Genomic DNA, 24,050 nt, shown 5'->3' on the forward strand with positions numbered 1-24,050 from the left:
ACAAACTATTTTAAATAAAATAAATAATTCGGATCATTTTTTTAATGAGTGCAAAATGCGTATGTACGCGATATATGTACCGATGTGTATGTATTCAGAGACTTTTCGATGGAAAATTATGTGACTATGTCATCAATGGAGGGAGGGGATTGCGTAAAACGCCACGCGTTGAAACGGGGGCGGGGCGTGATGCCACCACGGTCATGCCCACTTCTTGTTGTCCGAAAAAAAAGGAAGGAAAAACCAAAACGCTCTCCTCTTTTTAAGGTCATCCAGTTCTCTATCTCTCATCACTCACTGAGAGAGCCATACCATTTTCCACAGTTACTACTACTGCCCAACAACAACAGGAAGAAGAAGAAGAAGAAGAAAGATGGTCGTCAATCATCTCCTCCGATCCTCTCTCAGAAGAACCGCCGCTGCCTCTCAGGTTTCAATTTTTCCTGGTGCCTAATCGATTGTATTTACTTTCACACACGCGTAGACTTTTATGTCATGAGAGATGATACTGGTTTCTATATCGGCCGTAATCGGATCCGAATCTGATTTTCCGAGTTGAAGAAGACGATCGTATTCTCTAGATTTATGAAAACATGGAGGAACTTTGACCATGTTACTAAATGGACTACTTGTTTCTTGATTTTTTTTTCGGGTGGCCGTATCTGTAGATTAATTCTTGACGCTTATTTCAGTTTCATTTCATCTGGCTCGTAAACTTTTCAATCTTTTCTCTCATTCCCGAAAATTAAAGGGGCGATTTAAAAGTTCGTCTCTCTTGCGGTTATATCTGCAATTATTTATCCGAGGCTGACATTTTATGGGTGAGGAAGAATGGTAGCCGTAGGTGGGCCCCACCGGAGCCAAACAATTGGGCGCCCAAACATTGTGTACTGTAAACTATAGTTAGATTATTTAAGACTTTTTTTTTTTGCAATCAGTAAAAAAACAAATGATCCTCATTTTCCCATGTCCAGATTTTTCCACCATGACATGATTACAAATTTCTGATCATCTAGTGTTCAATAGAGTTTGGGCAGAAAATTGGCCATTTTCAGTTAATCAACTGAACCAGTGAACCTTGATGCATAATAAACGAAAGCTAATTGCCAAAGATGTGTCTATGTAAAACGTGATGCAAATTTTAAAAGGCAAGTTTATGTAAGGATAAGGGCAATATTAAAACAGATATATTGTCGAGGCAAAATTATTGTAATGCGGGGATAAAGACATACCCCCAGAAGCCATATCATTTATGCTTTATGGGTTGCTATGAAATGTTGTTTTAGCTGCTCCTCAGTTCTTGGACGTATAGGGGCCCACTATTTTAGTGGTATTCTGAGATCAACCACTTTGTGCATATATAACCAATGGTTAGGTCTGTCTCCAATCCTCCCCTGCCCATACTCCCAATGATTGAGGACTACACAAATGAAGCGTGTATATCAGTTTCCAAATACACAAGGGATCGGTGCTTTATAGTACTGTTTGATTTCTGGTACTTCTGATGTACTGTAAATATACATGCTTCTTAAGAAGCTGAGGGGGTCGATAATCCCCTTGGACCCATAAACTAGGTCCGCGAATGGGTAGGGCGCTGAGGGGTTCCATAATCCCCTTGGCGTTGTATATGCTCTTTTATATGGTCTTTGATCAGTATCAATTGTTTTATTTCACTTAGAAGTATGATTAAATAATTGAATACTTGAACCTTAAGGGAAACCATATGACAAGTGATAGTATGGAATCCATTTCTGTTACATAAACTCGAGCCACAATTTAATTATCGTTTAATCTGATTTGGCAGCTCGTGACTATAATTTTTCATTCTAATTGTCAAATTGTACTTAATAGAGTCACACGTCACATTGAAGAGTCTATTGTGATGGACATCAGATTGTTCTCTTAAGTACTTTGAAACCATGCATGCCCCTCTCAGGCACTTGTACAAAAATCATTACAGGCCAGATGGAATAGTACAGTAGCATCTTTGCAAAAGGATGTTTCAGCTACTGAGTTAAAGGATGAGAAAGGGTATGCATCTCTCTCTCTCTCTCTCTCTCTCTCTCTCTCTCTCTCTCTCTGTTTGTGCGAAGTGAGAAGTCAATATAATCCTTAGTAAAAGCTTTTGAGGGTACATTTACCCATCTCACTAACTATTATCTTCCATTCTCAGGTTTAAGGGGCATAGTATGCTGGCACCTTTTACTGCCGGGTGGCAGACAACCGACTTGCATCCTTTAGTAATAGACAAGTCTGAGGTATACATTTTAACCTGGGTCTCTTCCCTCTCTTTCTCTTTTGATATCAGAGTTTCATGTGAGAGGGAATTGAACCCAAGTCCATTACTATGGAGTGCAGCCCAATAGGCGGGGGAGTTCCCGTGGGGGTCCCTTTTTTTCCTCCATTTGAAGGCAAGTGAACATAATCTTTGGCCAAAAGTAGTGGCTTTGTTTGGTTGGGAGTTTAATTTAGTTTAGTTTTGGTAGTGGGTGGAAAGAGAAATAGAGTAATGATTGAAGATAGGGGTAATGATTGGAGAGAGATAGAGATAGAGATAGAGAGATGAGAAAATAATAATTGGAAAAATAGGGTAATGATTAGAGAAAGAAATAGGGTAATGATTGAAAACTAAACTAAAACTAAAACGTTAACCGAACAAAGTCAATATTTTGACCCTCTTCTTCTTCTTCTTTTCCTTTGAAGGCCAAAGGAAATTGAATCCACATGAATTACAGTTTGACTCCCCATTCTAACAACAGGACCAATACCTATTGCCTTACCAATTGGCCATGCCCCATCTCAATTTGAGCATCGTACTCTCTTGTATTACTTTTCCTGTAAGCTTTTATCTTTGGCCAGGTGTAGCACACTTAGCTATTTGTCTTTACTGTTTGTAGGGTTCCTATGTCTATGACATAAACGGGAAGAAGTATCTTGATTCTCTTGCTGGTCTATGGTGCAACCCTTTAGGTAACTATTCTCCATCCCAGCCTCATCAAGTCTCCAAAATTACTGCTTTAATACAGAAGAGCAACCTTTGGATTTACGAGGGTGATGCTTAAACAGAGGAAAATAAAAAACATGGTCACTTAGGGACTAAATGATACTTTAGCTCTTAATGGAGCGAATGAAGCAGTGGTGGAGGGAGGCTAGGCCTAGTGGGGGCCCAGGTGCCCACTCAATCTTTTTTTCTTATTTTGCATTTTTCTAACACATTGCCTTCCATGTATTATTCTATTTTTAATCACTCTCATATATTTTGTATATTAATATATTAATTCATTCTCAACTTTTTATTTCAAAAGTAGGACAAATGAGATGTCTAATGCAAAAAAAGCCACCACTTGTGATTTGAAACTCTCGAATGCATAATGTCCAAAATTTAAAAGTGGCTAAACCATGGGCTATAAGCATTATAGTTTAGCAATTATTTAAAAAATTTACTTTAGCCATGTTTCTTTCTCTTTATCGATAGAAACTAAAACGCAATTCGAATTGGAGATTTGGAAAGATATTCTTTCTAGTTGGAGCAAGATTGCTAATGTTGCAGTTTATTTCTTGTGTATTGAATTGCTCTTCGACTTGATCTGCTAAGACAATTCAAACAATTGGTTCGTATTCTAAAAGTAACTTTCTTAGTAAATAAGTTTTTTCTTAAAAATATTTGCAGCACATAAATTTTTATATTATTCTAGCATTGCTTCTCACAAATTTTTTGGTTAAAGTGTTTCTAAAAGGTGCTCCCACTAGCCCTGATTGTTGGCTCTGCTCCGCCACTGTAATGGAGGACATAATTTGTTCCTTAAATCTCTGGGAGGTTGGACAATCCAATGTAAATTTTACATAATACAAAAAGAGGGATCTGGCACTCAGAAGATATACATAGGCTTGCATTTTGTTAAGTGCCTTGCCTATGAGACTTTGGGATCACATCAATGTTTTCGGTATTATTATACACAAATTCCTGTGTACTTCATAGGGAGTTCTTGATTTTCACGTCTATCTTTGATCTAAACATGTCTATGTGTGCTTCTTATTTCTTTTGGGAATTTTTCTGGATCTCCTGTTTCTTTGTTTGTTTTGATTTACAAGTGTTAATTGGGTATTGAATCACATTCTAGTAGTGCTAGGCTAGCATAGGTTGGTAATTTCATACAAGTATATGCAACCTTAGGTAGAACCTAAGCCACTACTAAAAAGGAGTACATTGGACCTACCCATGAAGGGACCTAAAAGTGCTATTGGACTATGGGAACAGCTCCGCTGGCATGAGGAAGGATGGAAAAATCTTAGAGATGCTGAGTGATCTTTATTGGCATGGAAATGCTACGAGAGAGCTTCAATGGCACGAAGAGAGTAAGGATGAAGGAAGGGCCAAGAACAAATGAAAAGTCTTGTGTCAGCTTGATCGACTACGGCACAGGTCAAGTTCTGTTTGGGAAACAAATTTAGTGATCACTGAGCCTTCAGCTATGGTCGACAATATCCAAGTCGGGGGACTGGACACTGCCAGTCTCATAGGATGGTTAAACCATTCTCGAGTTATGGTTGACCAAGCTGAAGTCCAAAGATATCCAAAGAAGACTAGGTTGCAGCTTCGTTGACTCGTAGTTTTGTGGTCCATGGTCCTGGGAGAAAATTTAAAAGACTAGCCATTAACTAATAGTAGGATAATTGGCTGTCCATCCGATATGAATTAAGAAAGAAGGCTAGGTTGTTGTCTCTAGCCAGGTGGTCAACTGGTAGTGAGGTTTACGACATCCAGAGCTGCAGAGATCATGTGGCCGTGCTCTGTAGATACGACTATATGAGGCGGTATACGTCACACCAGGGCGGACGGGAAGGGCTGGGTTCTTGAAAAGAGTTAATTCCTGTGTCTTTTATTGTGTAAAAACTTTTTGAACTTCGGATAACTGATTGCCATTTATAGGAAAAGAGTTTCTGCGACTCTGCAAACTGTGCTTCCCATTTGGCAAAAGGCTAACACCCTTGGCTATCTCCCTTATTCTGAAGCTCTAAGGATGTTGAATCTTCCAAAATTATCCAACGAAAAAAGACAGTTTTGTTGGATAAATAACGATTTTCCTTCATTATGTACAAGTGTAATCAACAGTCACCTGATAAGTTGGAAATTTGAACCTTAAAGATTAAAATTTTGAAGTTACCACTTTTCGTGAGGAGAAGATTTGGGTTAGTAGTAGTTAACGAAAAGGTAGTGGTTGATCGCACAAAAAAGGTGATCATTAATTGATGCTGCATGCGTGAAATGAATAGAGAGTTCTTGTTTGGGTTTTTTTTTTTCCCTCTTATAACTAGTATTTCTTTTGATTGCTTTATTTATATCTGCAGTTTCCATTTCTTATGTACTTCTAAAAACTTGCAGGGGGAAATGAACCTCGTCTTGTTGCTGCTGCAACTGCGCAGCTAAATAAGTTGCCGTTTTATCACTCGTTCTGGAATCGGACTACAAAACCTACTTTGGTATAGTTAATGAAATTTAGTTGATATTGTACTACATGGATCTATGTTCCATCCTCACCTCATTAGTTTGTTCCCAAACTGCACAGGATCTTGCGAAGGAAGTTCAAGATATGTTTACTGCAACCGAAATTGAAAAAGTCTTCTTCACGAATAGTGGATCAGAAGCCAATGACACACAGGTCATCAGGATGTGCTTGTTTTGATTTTGTTTTGTTTTATTTGTTTGTGGAGCTGCTAAATCCACGAATAATGTGATGGATCCATAGACCTTTCTCTCTCATACTTGGCCCCACATGTGGGAGGCATGGGAGAGGGGAGGCTTGTAAATCCATCTGAAAGGGGCTGACATTTGCACACACTCCACTTTTAGCACATTCTCTTTATGAGAAGCTAAAAGACACCAAATGGAGTGCAAAGACTAGAAGTACATTTGAGTATCATTTCTTTGGGATATAAACATTAGATAATAGTAATCAGATCGAAAGCCACAGTTAGATAACAACATGAGGTCCAAACTTTATAAGAGACCGACCAGCCTGAAGATTATTCGAGATGACTTTAATCAAGTAGCATCCATGTGCAGAACTTCATCTTTTCTTTTTGCTTGTAGGTGAAGCTTGTTTGGTATTATAACAATGCACTCGGAAGGCCAAATAAGAAGAAGTTTATTGCACGAGCAAAATCGTAATTCACTTGTTTAATATCGGTATTTTGTCCATTCTATTGTGGCATAATGCCAACCTAAGTTAATGTTGTTTTGGGGTTTCAACAGATACCATGGGTCAACACTTATATCAGCCAGTCTTTCTGGGTATGATACTTGTTGCAAGCAGCATTATAATCGATCACTCAAAATTCTTTTCTATGGAACTGCCCCTTTTTTTTTCTTCAAGTTCATGAAACTCCTTGATTCGATAGAGAGAGTTATTTTTACAGCCTTCCACCTCTCCATCAGCAATTTGATCTGCCAGCTCCATTTGTGCTGCATACCGACTGCCCTCACTACTGGCGCTACCACCTTCCAGGTAACCTTCTAACTTCTGAGGGTACTTGTCATGTTTTGTGACTAGAGAAGAATAATTGGGTAAAGAATGCATGTATCAGGTGAGACGGAGGAGGAATTCTCGACAAGGTTAGCTAATAATTTGGAGAATCTCATTCTCAAAGAAGGACCAGAGACGGTAATCAAAGCTGATTTTGCCTTTTATGTTGCAAAATATTTCACAAAGAGAAAATATAATTTGTGTTTGGTGACATTGTGTGGTGGCTACTTTCAGGTTGCTGCATTCATTGCAGAGCCAGTAATGGGGGCAGGAGGTGTGATACCTCCCCCTGCAACTTATTTCGAGAAGGTCAATTTATATGCTTATTTCCACTTCGTACTCATTTAAAAAATGCCCACTTCTGTATTCTCTTCTTTGGTACTGGGGAAAATATGATATCTGCTTCTGTACTGTGGAGAAGAACGCATATGTGCGGTTACATGAAGTTGTCGGGAAAAAAAAGAACATTAAATTCCCAGGTTTCTTGCCTAATGGCTGTCCACAATAATATGTACAAGGTTTCTGGCACATAAAGTTGTCTACAAAGACGAGGTTCTTTTATTATTCAACAATGCTGATTTGTGTGAACATCAGAGTTGTCCAAAAAGACGATACCCTTTTCTTTTGTGCGCATGAGTGTTAATAGACTATTCGAATCAAACAGGGAGATGCCTGTAGATTCAAATTGCTAGATGAGAGTACCTGTCCATGGGTAAAATATGCTCGCAACCGAATAGTCTCAAACAGTAGTTTTTACCTTGTTTTGCTGACCTCTATATACGTACCTACTTAATTTGACATTGTGATATTTGAGTTGACAACTTAATTTTACACCTGGGTCTCACCTTGATTTTGATCTGTCCCTTGTCCAATTGAAAGTTTTGAGCTTCATGATTGCTTGTATTCCATTCTGCATGAAAAAGTATAAAAAAGTTTCATCTGGCTTTGACGCAGAGATCTTCAAGTAGAAGAACGGAGGTGGTGCTGCGGAGTTTTTTCTTGATTTATTCAACTCACTGGTTTTAGTTTTTTTTTTTTTTTCACTGGTTTTAGTTTGTCACCCATTGTATCATCCTTTTCATTTCTGTGAACTTTTTCCAATTTATCTATGTATTTTTTTTTACCATCCCCATGTATCTATGTAGAACCTTGTGATTTCCTCTCAGCCATTTTTTTAATGGATGTCATTTTCTGGATATGTGATGCAGATTCAAGCTGTAGTGAGAAAATATGACATTCTATTTATTGCCGATGAGGTACTCAGGAAATCTTCCATGTTTTGAATTGTTATATTTCTTTTTCATTTTTTTTAACCCTAATGTGAGAGCTTTCTCTTGCATTCTTCACATTTTTTTACTGTAGGTGATCTGCGCATTTGGAAGGCTTGGGACAATGTTTGGCTGTGATAAATATAACATCAAACCGGACCTTGTGTCGGTTGCAAAGGTAGAGTAGGACTATAGTCTGATACAGGAATACCTTGCTTGCTGCAGAATATATATTTTTAGTCTTTCATCCTCAGGCACTTTCTTCTGGCTATATGCCTATTGGAGCTGTCCTTGTGAGCCCTGAAGTTTCAGATGTCATACATTCCCAAAGTAACAAACTTGGTAATTTCGTGAGCCTTTTTTCTTTGATAGATCTAGATTCACCTTTAATTCTGTTGGCTTTTTGTAACCTTTTTAATTAAAATCGTTTTATAATTCCTTTTTTTTTAATAGGGAACTTTTCTCATGGATTTACTTATTCTGGGCATCCAGTGTCGTGTGCTGTTGCATTGGAAGCACTCAAGATCTACAAGTATGTTCCTTGCATATCAGTTTCATCATCGGATTATGTCAATTTGAAATCAGAGGGTGATGTTTCATTTTTAACCCACCACATTGGTTTTCACATGGGCATGATTCTGGACTTTTGGTTTCGCTATATTTTGTGTTTGTAACTCTCTCTCTCTCTCTCTCTCTCTCTCTCTCTCTCTCTCTCTCTCTCTCTCTCTCTCTCTCTCCACGCCTTAACATTAAGCTGCTTGGTGAAATCCCTGAACAAATAGGTTGCTTGGCCTAGTACATGCTATAACAAAACAGCTTGCTACCTATATGACATTTACTTGGCGCAGAGCATTAGCAGTGACCAAAAAGTAACAAAAGTACTTAACGTTACGATTTTATTCAGGGAAAGAAATATTCTTGAGCAAGTGAACAGCATTTCACCAAGATTTCAAGATGGTTTAAAGGCCTTTTCCAGCAGTCCCATTATTGGGGAGGTATATTTGGAACGTTTAGATTTCATTCCTCGGTAAGGAGAAAGAGTGAATATGGTCACCCATTAGTACTTTTGTTTTTCCTTCACCTTTTTGTAGATACGTGGAACTGGCTTGATTCTGGGCACGGAGTTCACAGATAATAAGTCACCAAACGATCCATTTCCTTCTGAATGGGGTGAGTGCAATTAATGGTTTTCTTTTTCGTCTATTTTTTTTTCTTTATCTTCAGTGTTTCCATGTTTGAATAGTTGAGGACCGAGGTAGAGAATCATGTTTCTGGCATCTGAAATTTGTGATTTTTTTCTTCTTTTGACAAAAAAAAATGATTTTGCATGAACCAGGGATAGGGGCATATTTCGGGGCTCAGTGTGAGAAGAATGGGATGTTAGTACGTGTTGCTGGTGATAATATCTTGATGTCTCCTCCATTTATAATCTCACCAGATGAAGTTGATGAGGTAGGTTACTCTCCATTTAGACCAAAGTAAAATATCCCATGTTTTGATAGATGCTTGAGTAATTCAATTTCAATCCCAATAGATGCTTGATCTGATCCTTAGAGTTGGATGTTTGCAGTTGGTTTGTTGTTTTGGAAGAATTGCCTACAATTTCAATCCCAATAGATGCTTGATCTTTTAACCTTCGGGTGCTTTATGTGGAGGCTGTGCTTCTGCCAGAACTTCTCTTTTGTCATTTCATTAATCGTTTTGATCACCTTTGAAACACAAACTTGCTTCACTTGCCCTTCAAAATTTGCTTTCCCTTGGATCGGACTAAGGAGTACTTTTTTTGGGTCAGGGAGTCGGAAGTGAGTTCAAATTATTTTTCACAAAAGAAAGAGTGTATCTTGAGGATCTTTGTTTCGTGACTTTTCTAAATATTTGAATTACTCGTGTCGGATGCCCGACACTTAGAGATAAGGGCATGGGATCTGCATTCCAATATATGAAGTTGGACACCTGGCAAGCATATTTTCTATTCAATTTTACCACGAATTTCGCATAAAACATTTATGGTATGTAGCAAATGCCATAGGACACCTTGTAAGTTCAATTTTATCGTGAAGATGAAAGAAGTATACTTAACAATTTACCTATTTTAACTGTTCCTTGAGATGAAAATTGGATAAATCTGGCCCTTAGACAAGTACCCGCACACTATGTCTTGCTTTGAGTCCATGTAACATTGCCAAGGACCTTTCGGTCTCGGTTTTCGTTTATAAACCCTGGTACTAATTAGCTAAAGCTTTTGAAATCACTTGTGTTTTTCAGTTGATAAGCAAATATGGAAAATCACTCGCGGCAACTGAAGAAAGAGTGCAAGAACTCAAGTCTCAGCAGAAGTAGCTGCTGATAGCAGTGGATGATGGTAATGATGATGTTGGCGAAAATATGTTTGCTACAATGTGTAAAAAGGATGCTCTGTTTTTAGGTTTTCCAGTCGTGACGGACGCATGAAGTTAATTAATAAAGCAATCTTGTTGTCTTGTACTGTTACTCTGGGGTGTGCATGCTCTTACTTGCAGTGAAAAATTCTAGTGCTACACAATTTCAAGTGTTGCCAATGTGTATAATTTTCTTATTTCTCGTCGAGCCTAATTCGAAATCACATATTGTGATCAAAAGTAAAACAAAAAATCACCAACAATGAAAATAATCCAACTAAACAAAAAATCACCAACAATGAAAATAATCCAACTAAAAAGGAAAAAAAGATAAGTATGTCCGAACTCCCCCTCGACCCCTCGCGTGTTCTTTTCAATGTTCTCAATGGGCTTTTAGTGGTGTTTTGTACAATGTTTTGTTTATGTTATGAGAACTAGGGTTAAGCATGACAGGATTGGTTCGGTTTCATAGTAAACGACTAAAGCTAATTCTAGGGATTTCGGTTTCATAGTAAACGACTAAAGCTAATTCTAGGGATGAAAGGCAACAATGAAAAGTCCCATCAAACAGTGTTCACGCGGAGCACTTGGTGGCTTTTTTATGCATCCGATACGTATCCAGGTATCCTATTGTATCTTGTGACAAATTTCGGATGTGATTCAAAAACCAAGTTGGAAACATGGTCCTTGAACCACGTCCGAAAATTTGCCGAGATACAGAGACTATACATTCAAAATCAGAAAGGTGTAGCTTTCTGCTTTTCTGAATGATATAAAGAAATACCAATTGTTCAACACTTGAACACCATATCAGAACCAAAGAAAGAAGCCCAGCTAACCTTCAGAACCTACGCATTAGTCGCGATCGGATCCTCTCTCATCCTTGGAAGGCGGCCCGTAAGCCGAGCAACAGATAAAGAAAATAAACAAAGTTAACCACACCCAAGAACATGATCAGCCAGTAATAGAAATCTACGTGACCTTCGTTAAGGTTCCTCGACAACCAGCTTATTCTACCTCCTCTACTAGTAACACGATCCACTATATCAACCAGAAGGCTCCCGACCAAGCTCGAACCGCCATCCCTAGAGTGTATAGAGCCACTGCGATGCTAGCCATGGATTTCGAAAACTGAGTGCATATCAACCAGAAGGCTCCAAGCAAAGCAAACTGTGGAACTAACCACATAGCGGACATTTGGAACCCCGCGTTGGGATTGTTATCCGGATTGAATTCGATGGAATTCACTTGTCTTATGTGTTCGGGAGTTGCTGAAGTTGCCATTCCGATGCATGAGATTAGCAATCCAATCCCCATCCGGGTTTTGGGACTAAGGCCGCGTTGTTTCCCTGTGTATCTTGCTATTAAGGGAACCATTATGCATTCGTAGATCCCGTACAACATCATTAGCATCAAAACCATGAACACGGAGATGGATCCGGCTGGGATTTGGAAATCCGAGGCGATGTGTCTGTCCATGGTCTTGGCTTGCAGCGTGGCGAACGAGTTTTGGGTTACGCTCACTTGGACCATGATGCCGGTGGACCACACGGGTTTGACTCTGAGAAAGGCCTTGAGCGATTCAACTTGTTCCACCGTGCACAGGTTTCCACGGATCCGATGTTGCTCTGTCTGGGTTTAAATCACTCTCTCAATCCGTAATAACACAAGCTTTGTTCAAACATCTACACGGAGTCAAGAATGCGTATTAGAAATCAACAGCCAATCTTCTCTTCAGTCAGAAAATCGTAAGGAAGTTAAGTGCTAGGAATCATCAAAGAACAAACATGTAGCGGGACGAAATGTCTGATGTTATGGAGCATCAAGGATTGTAGTTGTGACAAAATTCATTAGCAAAAGATCAATGTGGCAAAGGTGAGAATCACAATGATACCTTAAGTTTCCGGTAGGTGCAAGGAGCTTTGCTTCATCGGCCTGCGGTAGCGATCATCACAAAGACTGGGAGGGAGACTGACGTTCTGGTGTTTGAATGCAACTACTAGAACCTGAACAAATCCAACCAACAAACTCTTGCCAGCTTTAACTTTGATATACGAAAAAGAGCCCGTAAAGAACACTAGAGCTGAGAAAACCATGAGGAAAGCAGGGACCGCAAAACCAACTTGCCAGCCCAAATGGTCTTGAATGTACACAATAGCAGTCATGGCAACAACGGCTGTGAACGTAGTTGAAGCGTTGTACCAGTTGATGTAGCTTTCCAGAACCCTTTGGTTGTTGGGGTTTTCTTTGTTGTCCAACTGGTCCAAACCTAATGCCATAGAGCAAGGTCTTATACATCCCTCTCCAATGGCAATGAGACCGAAAGAGGCAAACAACACAGTATACTGGGTGAACGATGGGGAGTCACATTGAACAAAGGTGATCTCGTCACAAGTTGCTGGTTTCATCTGTGGAATTATAGCTGTTAACCAAAGCATCGTCGTTCCCTAAGAGACAACAAACAAAACAATCAAACAAGCTCAGACTGAGGGAACCAGAATTTGGGGGTCAAAGATAACTTAGTATGTTACATGGACTCGGGTACAGGTTGCTTGCGGAATACGCGTGTCTAAGTTTTATGTGCAAGTTGATTGTAGACTTGGATTTCTATACACTTTGTTACATCAACCATTTGCCTGAAGTAAAGTTAAAAAAACACACACTTGGTTGGAGATTAGTAGATAGAATCAATTCGATGAATTATATTTGTGAGGCCCGTGATTTGTCGACCTGCAATCCTCCTTCGTTGGTTCGTGGGTTTTCTAGTCTTCTCCCCTAATCCTGCACAGTGAACGCACGACTAAGATCTGGCCGGGGTTGCCCGGCAAGGTCCTTCGGCGAGAGGATGAGAATATGCAGAGAATCAAGTGAGAAATTAGGGTTTTGAGATAGCGTAATGTGTACCTCTCAAAGTAATCATCCTTTAGTATTTATAGAGTCTCCCCGACTTGCTCTCCAAGTATCATCGTGTGCCTTGCACGAGCCAGATGGCGTCATTGTGACCTCACAGAATAGATCCGATAACCGTTTTGGCGTGAGCTGGCACCTTCCATGTGCGCTCATCATTATCTTCTAGCATAATCGTTTCTGTCACGTGAAGGGCCACGTGACCTAGCGGGTGGCCGAGCTCCGTACCTGATCGAGCCCCGTTCTTGGCCGAACCCGGTACACGGCCGAGCCTGACGGGTGACATGTGTGAGGAACATGCTGACAGTGTTCTCCACTGACGGTGGCCGAGCCTGAACCACATGTGTTGCTAGAGCTCTAAATAAGAATTTTCCCCATGGATGAGTCTTGGCCAGTAGCCGAGCCCCAGTTCAGACACGGTAGTGGCGACCGGTTACAGGCGGTTGCGTTCGGTCCGCTACAATAGCCCCTCAATCTCCGCCGTCGCCGAGCGCGTGGTGGAGAATGATGTTTGAGCTTTGGCCGAACCTGCCTTTTGCTGAATGGAGTCAACAGCAGAGTGGGGTTTTGGCCGAGCTTCGTTTGTTTTTCATCAACCGCCACAGATAAGCCTCAACGGGAGTGCGCCAGGTGTCCCCCTCTGGTTGGGTACGGCTGATGGGAGGACGAATGGCACGTGTGAAGCTCTGCAAGGCTGTCCCATTATTGCCACGTGTCTAGAATTGATTGGCCCTTGGTTCGGCGGTGTAGAGATGGGCGGGAATTTCGAATCCCCAAACCCTACGCCTATATAAAGGATGAAGAGAGGAGAGAGAAAGGTTACGAACTCTCTCTCTCTCTCTCTAGAACTCCATAGCCAAAGCTCCCGTTTCCTTGCCTTCACCTTTCAGCCTCGATTCTTCATTGATCCATTGCTGAATCTGCAAAAAATCCCCAGGTATGCATTCGATCCTGGCTTCTCTTCATTTCTTGTAATTTTATGCTTTATTTCTCTTTGTTCTTTGGCTTTCTTTGAGGCCTTTTGCTCTGTGTGAACAGTACGTTGCTGGGGATTAACCGTCTGTTCATCTTCAGCTTCAACCTGTTCTTCCGAGCCCCAGTTTCAATGCTGGGGGGCTTGGCCGACGATGGTGTCTGCCGAGCCCGATGGATTTGTTTACTTATGTTTTCCCGAGCTTGAGTCTTGGTGGGATATGGGGTGGGCCTAGTAGGTTAGCCGAGAGAAGTGAGATCCTTGCCATCTGGCCGACGATGAGGTTCTTCATCATTCTTTCCTTTGTTTTGTTAGGTCTGGCTCACCCAATCATTGTCATCTCTTCCAACTCTGAAAGCTCGGGAAACGGCTCCGGACACTTAGTCATCCGAGAGTATTTGGATAGGCGCAGGAGCCGACGCCAAATCTCTTCAATTGCCTCGAACATGTCATCTGACACTGGTGACTCAAACGCCGAACGCGTCTATGAGTACGATGGTGATGGGTTCAACACCGACCCAGAAATTTCGTTTACATCGTCAACGCATTCTGAAGCCGAGCCCCGGCCAGGGGCTGAGGCCAAGTCGAGATTTAATTCCCAAGCCGAAGCCACTTCCTCAATTAGATCTGGTGAAGGCGAAGTGCCTTCAGAGGATAGAGAGGTCACCGACCAGTACGAGAGGGGTCAGGTTTGTCCCCATGCCGATTTCTTCAGCGGAGAACCCGATGAGTATGAGAGATTCTGCCGAGACTATAATATCCCTGACGACGTTGTCATCAGCCAGGTTGCCAGCAACCGTATTCGGGATAAGAGGGAACACCATCCCGAGCATATTACGGTCCCTCTGATGGCAATCTGTGAGGCTGGACTTCGGTTTCCACTCCATCCATTTCTGAGGGAGCTTTTGGCTCGGTTCAGCCTAGTCCCCCACTATTTTGCGATCAATAGCTATAGGATCGTAATGACGGTGATTGCACTGAAAGAGCTCCATAACCTTGAGTTTACCGTGGCCGACCTCTTTCATACGTACATAATGTCTAGGCATGGCCAAACCGAGCGTCGATACTTATCTACTTGTTGGGGCAAGACGCCCCTTGTGGATGGTCTGCCCGATACTGATAAATGGGCAAATTTTTATGTTGAAGTAAACGGCAATTATGAGTTTGGCGACCAATCTAACCGTCGACACGCTGTGCCGAAGATAAAAGATTCCCGAGGTAGAGCTCCTTCTATTCGATTCTCTGCCGAACCTTTTTGCTCTTGTATCCTCCCCTTTTTAAATAACATTGGTTACCTTTGTTTTATTGTAGATCACCGGTCTATAACAAAAACTCAGCAGTCTTTGGCTATTGAAAAGCACATAGAGGTTTTGCTTTCTCAAGCTGTCAGAGATGCGCCGACGCTGCTTGGTTACGACCCATCTTACAGAGGTAAACTCAAAAGGAGGGAGGAGGTTGGTGGGCCGAGCAAAAGGGGAGGAATTTCCAAGAAGGGTGGATCTTCAACGACAGAGGGACATCAGAGGAAGGGAGCGGACAAGAAGCAGAAGGAACCGAGAGTGAAATTTCCTACGTTTAGGAAGCCAGCAGAATTTTGGCTCCAGGAAAGTCAGCAGTCCGAGCATTCAAGCGTTAACATTCCCCTTCAAACACTCGTACCCGAGTTTGCTAGTCAAATGGGAAGAAGGAACGTCGTTCGTGTCAACATCAGAGACGGCGCTGCGGTTCGGCAGAAAGAGTCAGATGTGGTTGAGCCCGCTGAGAAAAGACAAAAAATCACTCATGATTTTTTCCCATCTAAGCCGTCGACTCTGTATCTGAGTGATAAAGATAAGACCAAATCTTCGGCCGCAGGCGGTTCGAGGGCGGTCGAGAAGTCAGTGGGTTCGGCTGGGCTAGTCGCTATTCCGGAGTTTGCTCCCTCTTACGCTCTGGCCGAAGGCAGGGTCGTTAACGTAGAAGACTCGGTGAAAATGGAGCCGGGATTGGCCGTGGCAATGCTCCAAGGACTGGCTCTTCCGCGTGACATGCAGAAGGTTCCTGAGGATCTTCAGCGGAGCTTGGTACATACAAGCGCTTACCTCGTTCAGGTTTGTCCGAACATGATTATTTCCCTTTTTTACCGTACTTGTTTAAGCTCACTCTCGAATCTGTTTGTTGGTTTCGACCTTCTTATGTATATCACGTTTTGATTCTCAGGCTGGGCAAGCTTTACTCAGGGCTTCGAATAAGGCCGAGCTGGTTTCTGCAGAGAGGTCCCGTTATCATGACGACCTCAAGACCGAGCGAGATAAAGTGAAGTCTTTGAAGTCAAGCTTGAAGGTAGCTAAAGCTCGTGCGGCCGAGCTTGAAAAGGAAAAGGTGGAGTTTGAGGAGAGAGTAAAGAAGGCCGAGCGTGAGCTTGGGAAAGTACTGAGGAGGGACAAGAGGAAGATGAAAGAAGTTGATGAGAAGGCTTATCAGGCCGGTTTTGACCGAGCCGATGCCGAATATATTAGTGATGCTTGTAAGATGGTGAACGAGGAGGTTGGGAAGCGGGTGCCCGTTGCATATAGGAAAGGGTATAAGGATGGCGTAGCTGCGGCTGCCAGTGTTCTACAGTTGGAGTCCAGCTCGAATTTGTACAAGACTATTCCTCCAGCTGTTGTTCCCGAGCTTGTCTTGTCGTACACAGATGAGGAGTGCGCACCCCTCTCTCCTGAAGAATTTCCCGAGAGTGATGATGATATTGAGGATGTTTCTGGTGATGAGGGTGAGGATGGGGCCACTAGACAGGCTGCAGGTGAAGTTGGGGACGAAATGGTTGATGAAGGTACTGAGAAGGTGATTGGAGGTGGTGATCAGGAGCCTCTGAATGTTGACAAAAATGCCGAGGTTGGAGCTGATGCTACAAGAACTGAAGCTGCTGAGGATGTTGCTCAAGTTTAAGGGGCTGATTTACACTCTGCTTTTGTTTTTTGTTTTTGAACTTTGGACTTGTAATTTTTGCTTGGCTGGTTGATGCCAAATGATGTATTTGGCAGTATCTTTCAGTTCTCAAGAATGTTTTTCTTTTGAATGAATGACTTTGACTTCTTATGTTTGTAATGTGTTAGTTTTGCCGAATTTCGAATGATTTTTCGCATGCCTTTTAATTTTTAAAAAGGCTTGCTTTGTTTGGATGGTAGATAGAATAGCCCCCACTTTGGTCTAGGTTCGGCAAAATATTTGAAATATAGGCCAATGTTGGAATTGGTTTTTTTTATAGTGGAGAAATTGCTGAGCCTGGACCAAAGTATGGAGTTGGAAATAGACTTGGTGGAAAGCCGATGGATCACCTTTAAGTTAAATAGGAGCCCTTTACGTGAAATTAGGGCTCGGCCAATGTTGTCAACCCCTTGTCAATGTATAAGGTTCTTGAAATGTTGCATTTTTGTGGGTGGTTGCTCACCGAGCCTGTGAGTGTAACCGTGCATTGGCCGACCTTGTTGTCTTGCCAAGCTGAACCGAAGCCCAATTTACATAGGTGATGTGAGTCTTAGGCTTGGTAGACCATATGTCCTGATTTTTGCTTCTTTGGGCGGTTATGGTGGCTGAAGTAGGGGCGTAATAGCCATTTGTGGGTGTGACCGAAGTCAACGTTTGGGATTGGTAGAGTGATGCCGAGTATGGTTTTATAGTGAGGAAGACAAGTAAAAATTTGAAGAAGACATCGATTGTCAAACAAGATACTTCTTTTACTTGAGAAACGTGAAATACAAGTTGAATGAAAAAGATGTTGGCCGAAGCCAATAATAAAGAAATTGACATTGCTGTGGCCGAAGCCAATTCTGAAATAAAAAAGCTTAAGATAAAAAGCAGGATAGTTAGTGGCCGAACATGAGGCGCACTGTTGGAATTTTTCATTACATGTATGCCTTCTTTAAATTCTGTGCATTCCAGGGGTTGGTAAGGACTTTTCCAGTCATGTCTTCTAGTATGTAAGTGCCTTCACCAGCGATCTTGACAACACGAAAGGGGCCCTCCCAGTTGGGTTTGAATTTCTGCTTCTTGCTAGCTTGTACCACCTTTCGCCAAACCAAGTCGTCTAGTTTGAAGGTCTTGGTTCGAACACTTCGGTTGTAGCCTCTTGCCACTTGTTGTTGGTACTCGGCGAGCTTTAGCTGAGCGTCGTCACGCTTTTCTTCTGCCAAGATCAATTCCTGTTCTACGGCTTCTTCATTAGTCTTTGGATCAAAGTTCTTTGTTCTCAGAGTGGGGAACTTAGATTCTAGTGGGATTACCGCCTCCATGCCGAATGCCATTGACAAAGGCGTTTGGCCTGTTGAGCGCCGGGGGGTAGAACGGTAAGCCCAAAGAATACGTGGTAATTCCTCAGCCCATTTTCCTCTCTTGGAGTTTAACCGACGCTTGATCCCGGCGCAGACGGTCTTGTTTGTTGCCTCGGCTTGTCCATTCCCTTGGGGGTATGCTGGAGTAAAGTTGAAGAAGCGTATCCCAAATTCAGCACAGAGGCTGGTGAGGTCTTTATCGACGAATTGGCTTCCGTTGTCTGATACGATGGCGTAAGGGACTCCAAACCTTGTAAAGATGTTTCGCCAGACAAATCTGCGAACGTCAGCCTCTGTGATTGTCACAAGAGACTCGGCCTCTACCCATTTTGAGAAGTAGTCTGTTGCGGTGATCAGGAACTTGAATCCTCCTGGAGCTATTGGCAGTTTTCCGACAATATTGAGCCCCCATTGTGCAAAGGGCCAAGGACTGGTGATAGGGAGAGGTTCTGGGCGGGTTGCTTTGGTATGGGAGAAAAAAGTTGGCATGGTCGACATTTGCGAACTGTGTCTTCACTGTCTTTCTTCATGTTTTTCCAGAAGTATCCCTGACTCAATGCGCGTTGGCAAAGTGATCGGCCGCCAGAGTGGCAGTCACAACTCCCTGAGTGAAGTTCCGCGAGAATCTCTTGAACTTGGGTTGGGTGGACTACGAGGAGATATGGGCCGGAGATAGATTTCTTGTAGAGTTGGCCGCTTTCAGAGAGCCAGTAGTAAGCGGCTTTGTTCTTGATGCGATAAGCTTCCTTATTGTCTGCCGGTAGAGTATCATGTTTGAGAAACACAATGATCTCGTCCATCCAGCTTGGGCCGAGTTCAACGTTGAGAACCTTTGGAGTGGCATCAAAGCTTGGGTGGTCGATGTTGCCGAAGCTGATTGTCCGGAATTCGAAGGCTTTAGAAGCTGAGGCAAGGCCAACGAGTGCGTCGGCGTGCGCGTTGTGTTCGCAGTTGATCTGTTCGATTTTGAAATTATGGAAATGGGTGATTAGTTCGGCTACGGCTGCCTGGTATTTTGACATCTACGGATCCCGAGCCTCATAGTCCCCCAGTACTTGGTTAACTATGAGTTGGAAGTCACAGTAAACGATAAGGTTAGAGATCTCCATCGCAACTGCAAAGCGTAAGCCAGCTAGGAGCGCTTCATATTCAGCTTCGCTATTGGTGGCGGGAAAGTCGATGCTGATAGCACTTTCGTGTAGTGTTCCACAGGGAGAGACTAGGACGACCCCTGCCCCTGCTCCGTTGCTATTGGATGCTCCGTCAACATGTAGACGCCAGATGTCACCTTGGAAAAGGTGCCTCGGTTTCGGCGACAATTGATGCTCGGCAATGGTTTGTGTTGGGATTGGTGTGTTGAGAAGTTCAGTATCTTCCGGAGTAAGCTCAGCAATAAAGTCAGCAAGAACCTGCCCTTTGATTGCCGTTCGTGGTTCGAAATGGATATCAAAGTTTGCTAGCTCTACTGCCCACTTGGAGACCCTGTTAGATAGATCAGCTTTTCGAATGAGGCTCTTGAGGGGATGTTCTGTTAAGACGACGATGGGGTGCGATTGGAAGTAGGGCAGGAGTTTCCTAGCCGGTGAAACGAGAGCCAGGGCTAACTTTTCAAGTGGTAGGTAACGAGTTTGAGCTGGAAGGAGTGTCTTGCTTGTGAAGTAGATTGGCATGTCGTCGGTGCCTTCCCACCATATAAGTGCAGAACTGGTTGCGTGGGCGGACACAGCGAGATAGAGATATAAAGTTTCGAACTCTTTGGGTTTCACCAACAGTGGGGCCGAATTTAAGTATTCTTTTAGTTCGGCCAAAGCGGAGTCACAATCCGAAGTCCACTCAAAGCTGCGTCGGCTTTTTCCCTTCAAAGCATGGAAAAATGCGTGGCACTTGTCTGAGGATTTGCTGATGAATTGGTTTGGAGCCGCTGCCATCCCAGTGAGCCTCTATACTTCCTTGATTGTCCTTGGTGGGCGTAAATCTTTAACGACCTTTATTTGGTTAGGGTCGGCTTCAATACCTCTTCGGGTGACTAGGTGTCCGAGGAATTTCCCAGCGCTCACCCCGAACGCGCATTTTTCGGGATTCAGTCGTAACTTGTGTAGTTTGAGGATTTCAAAGACTTCCGCCAAGTCTTGCAGGTGGTTGGATTCCTTCTTGCTTTTGATGACTAGGTCATCAATGTAAGCTTCCACGGTGTGGCCGATTTGTTCTTGCAACATCTTGAATATTGCTCTGTTGAATGTTGCGCCTGAATTCTTGAGCCCAAAGGGCATGACGCGGTAGCAGAAGATGCCATATGGTGTGATAAAAGCAGTTTTCTCCATGTCGTCGGGGTCCATGGCAATTTGGTGGTAGCCACGGTAGGCATCCAGAAAGCTTAGCCGAGCATGGCCTGCCGTTGCGTCCACAAGTTGATCAATTTTCGGGAGTGGGAACCAATCCTTTGGACAAGCGTCGTTGAGATTGGTATAATCCATGCAAACTCGCCATTTACCATTTTTCTTTTTAACGACCACCGTGTTAGACAACCATGTTGGGTATTGCACTTCTTGGATGACATTGGCTTCTAGCAGACGCTTGACCTCTTCGACGACGGCGTCGGTGTGTTCGGCTGCAGAACGCCGTGCCTTCTGGATGACAGGTTTAGCTTTTTTCTTGATGTTGAGAGAGTGACTGATGAAATTGGGATCGACCCCCGGCATTTCGTTGGGGGTCCAGGCAAAAACTTCTATATTGTTCTTGAGGTATTGGAACATTCCTTCGCGGTCGGCCTCGCTAATGGAAGAGCTGATTAAGAAGAATCGGGAGCCATCCTCATTGATTGGCATTTGAACGAGGTCCTCTTCTGCTTTGTCTTCGGCTTGCTGGCCGACGTCGTCGATCATGGTGATGTCTGGAATCTCGACCCATTGCACTTGCTTGGCTTTGGTGGAATTATGGACGGCTGAGAAGTAGCACTTTTTGGAGGCTATTTGGTCACCTCGTAGATCTTCCTGTCTCCCATTGATCCCGATGAAGCGAACGACCTGGTGGTAAGTTGAGGCGATTGCTTGCATGTCGTGTAGCCAGGTTCGGCCGAGGATTGCGTTGTATGGGCTAGGTACGCTGACGATGATGAACTTGACGCTCATCGTTTTCGAGCCAACGACGACTGGTAGGAAGATTCGACCAAGTGGCCAAACGGGTGCGCCGTTGAATCCGATGAGGGGTACTTCGGCGGGTTGCAAAGCTGTTTCTGGGAGATCAAGCTTTTTGAATAAGTCATAGTACATGACTTCCGCCGAGCTTCCCTGATCGATTAGAACGCGCTTGACGTCGTGTACTCCGATCTGGATAGTTACGACGAGGGCGTCGGAGTGTGGTGTTTGCACACGTTCAAGATCGCGCTCGGTAAAGGTAATTGTCCATTTGGGTAACTCTTCTGGTCGTGGACATTTGGATCCAGGTCCTACCGCGAGTACCTGCTTGGAAGTTGATGCGCGACTGAGGTCGGCCTGAAGATTTGATTCAAATTCCTTTGTTACGGGGTCGTGGATAACGTGTATCGTTGGCCACAGTTCATTTGGGTTGGGATTGCCAGCAGGTGGACGGGTGGGTGTCTTGGTTTGATCGATGTACTGATCGAGATGGCCTTGTGCTGCCAGACGCTCCAATAGTGCTTTGTAAGGTGGGCATGCGGTTGTGTAATGACCGAGCTCGTTATGGTACGAGCACTTTTTTCGTGGGTTCTGATCTGCTTGACCAGTGTCTGTGCCCAGCTTTCCCGTTGGCCATTCGAACCAAGGTTGCCTCATGATCTCCTTCAAAAAAGACCAGATGGGTTTTTTGAAGTATGTGGTCTCGGCCACATAGTCGTGTGCTTTCGACTGGCGCTTTTTTCCTTCCTTGATGTTGTGGACAAGTTTCTTTGGCTGAGGCTGCTGCGTTGTGACTGGTGCTGGCAGCTGAGTTGTGACCATTGGGAAGTTTGTAGTTGAGTTCGTTAGCCCTTGAGCCGCATGGTCCGCGTAAAATTCTTCAAGAGTGCAGAAACGTTCCACGATGCGCATCAACTCACCCATCCCATGAGGTGGTCGAATACCAAGTTCATCCAGAATTTTACTGTTGATTTTCAAGCCATTTTTGAAGGTTCTTACGACCCAGTACTCATCGATTCCAGAAATTTTGTTGAACAGTTGCCAGTATCGTTCGGCGTACTGACGGAGAGTTTCGGATGGGAGTTTCTGCATTTGGGACAATGACTCAGGCTCCTTGGCCGTCCTGTTGCTTGTGATGAAACGGGTGTTGAAAGCGCGTTCAAGGTCGGCTAGGTTTCGTATGGATCCGGTGGATAATTTGTTGAACCACTGGATTCCAAGGGAGCCGAGGCTGGATGGGAATGCTTTGCATTTGACTTCGTCCTTTGTGGTGCATAGCTCAATGGTTTGACGGAAGTGAATTAGGTGGGTGTAGGCTTCGCATGTGGTAAGATCGAACTTTGTAAACTTTGGTAGGTGAAAGTTGGGTTCGACCGTCGTGTTGATTATGTGGGGTGTGAAGGGAGAAACGCCGAGATCCTTCAGCTGCCGCTCAAAACCATGGCGCGGTGGCTTGCCGTGCTCATCCATTTTTGTTCTCTTGGAGTCTCTGTCCGGAGACTTTTCACGGTTTCGATGCCGGAGTTTGTCTCATAAATCTACTGTCACCCGGTGATGTCCGTCAATCGTCTTTCCTCCATCTTTACAGTATTTGGTTTCGTTGTTTGGCTCTTCAATACGCACGCCTTTTCCGTTCCGTCGAGCCTGGTTGCTATTGTCGAAATTTTTTGCCGGGATTTCCCGAGTCATTCAGATACATGGCGTCTGGTCTCCACGGAATCTCGGCTACGGTGGGAAACCGTTGTGGGAGAGAATTCTGCGCGACCAGTCGAGTATGTGCTTGTAAACGACTCGGTATCCCTAGTGTTGGTTCGATCGTGGTGGCTCTTTGAGCGGTGTGTTCCAGATGTCGTGTGCCGCTTGTAAAGTATGATCTCCCTCGCATCACCTGGATCTGGTGGGATGCCAAGGCGGTCCTTGACGGAGCCGCGGTGGCCGGTTTCGTGAGGACGTTCTTGTTACGGTGGTGGGGGTGGTGTTTGCTTTCGTCGCTTCCCGCTTCTGCCTCCCGTCGATCTAGATGTAGCGGGAGCGGCGTCTCGCTGCATCTGTTGTTTCATTTGGGCAACTTCCGCTCTCAGAGCTGTCAGCTCGTTGTCCCTATCTTCGTCGCGACGTTGTAAAAAGCGGATGTAGGCCGTTGTTACGTCATCCGCCACTGGGGAGAGGCCTGAACTAGGGGGAAATGAAATGGACATGTGCCTCTCTGAAAATGGTGTAAGGATTGTGTTTCCATTGGCGTCTTTGGCCCCTGAGACGATGACGTCTGCCAGATCTCCACCCATGGTAATCGAAGCTGTAGTAGTTGTTTAAAGGAGGAGGGTGGGCTGAAGGAGGTTTGAGCCGTTTGGATCAGAAGTTTAGATTCACGTCGGGTTCACCAATTGTGAGGCCCGTGATTTGTCGACCTGCAATCCTCCTCCGTTGGCTCGTGAGTTTTCTAGTCTTCTCCCCTAATCCTGCACAGTGAACGCACGACTAAGACCTGGCCGGGGTTGCCCGATAAGGCCCTCCGACGAGAGGATGAGAATATGCAGAGAATCAAGTGAGAAATTA

At 43.7% G+C, this 24,050-nt stretch overlaps 1 protein-coding gene and 1 pseudogene across 3 annotated transcripts; one reads left to right on the forward strand and one right to left on the reverse strand.

The window, feature by feature from the left end:
• The first annotated feature begins 120 nt into the window (after nucleotides 1–120).
• Nucleotides 121–10,334, forward strand: LOC131324384 (gamma aminobutyrate transaminase 3, chloroplastic). Of its 3 annotated transcripts, none has more exons than XM_058356329.1 (19): nucleotides 192–430; nucleotides 1,961–2,031; nucleotides 2,174–2,258; nucleotides 2,898–2,970; nucleotides 5,384–5,481; nucleotides 5,568–5,660; nucleotides 6,092–6,165; nucleotides 6,254–6,292; nucleotides 6,418–6,506; nucleotides 6,586–6,662; nucleotides 6,759–6,833; nucleotides 7,733–7,780; nucleotides 7,887–7,970; nucleotides 8,047–8,134; nucleotides 8,246–8,324; nucleotides 8,697–8,787; nucleotides 8,884–8,962; nucleotides 9,129–9,244; nucleotides 10,058–10,334. In XM_058356329.1, exons 1-19 carry the CDS (start codon nucleotides 374–376, stop codon nucleotides 10,130–10,132), a joined length of 1,491 nt encoding a protein of 496 aa, XP_058212312.1. In that variant the 5' UTR covers nucleotides 192–373; the 3' UTR covers nucleotides 10,133–10,334. The 3 variants fall into 3 exon arrangements, with proteins under 3 accessions (XP_058212310.1, XP_058212312.1, XP_058212311.1); XM_058356328.1 differs by having other exon boundaries at nucleotides 225–430; nucleotides 1,937–2,031; XM_058356327.1 differs by having other exon boundaries at nucleotides 121–432; nucleotides 1,937–2,031; nucleotides 9,129–10,334.
• A 366-nt stretch (nucleotides 10,335–10,700) lies between these two features.
• On the reverse strand, nucleotides 10,701–12,736 carry LOC131324385 (protein NRT1/ PTR FAMILY 1.1-like; annotated as a pseudogene).
• Between the last annotated feature and the right edge of the window lie 11,314 nt (nucleotides 12,737–24,050).

This window comes from Rhododendron vialii, chromosome 4a (genome assembly GCF_030253575.1).
Source record: "Rhododendron vialii isolate Sample 1 chromosome 4a, ASM3025357v1".
Lineage (NCBI taxonomy): Eukaryota > Viridiplantae > Streptophyta > Magnoliopsida > Ericales > Ericaceae > Rhododendron > Rhododendron vialii.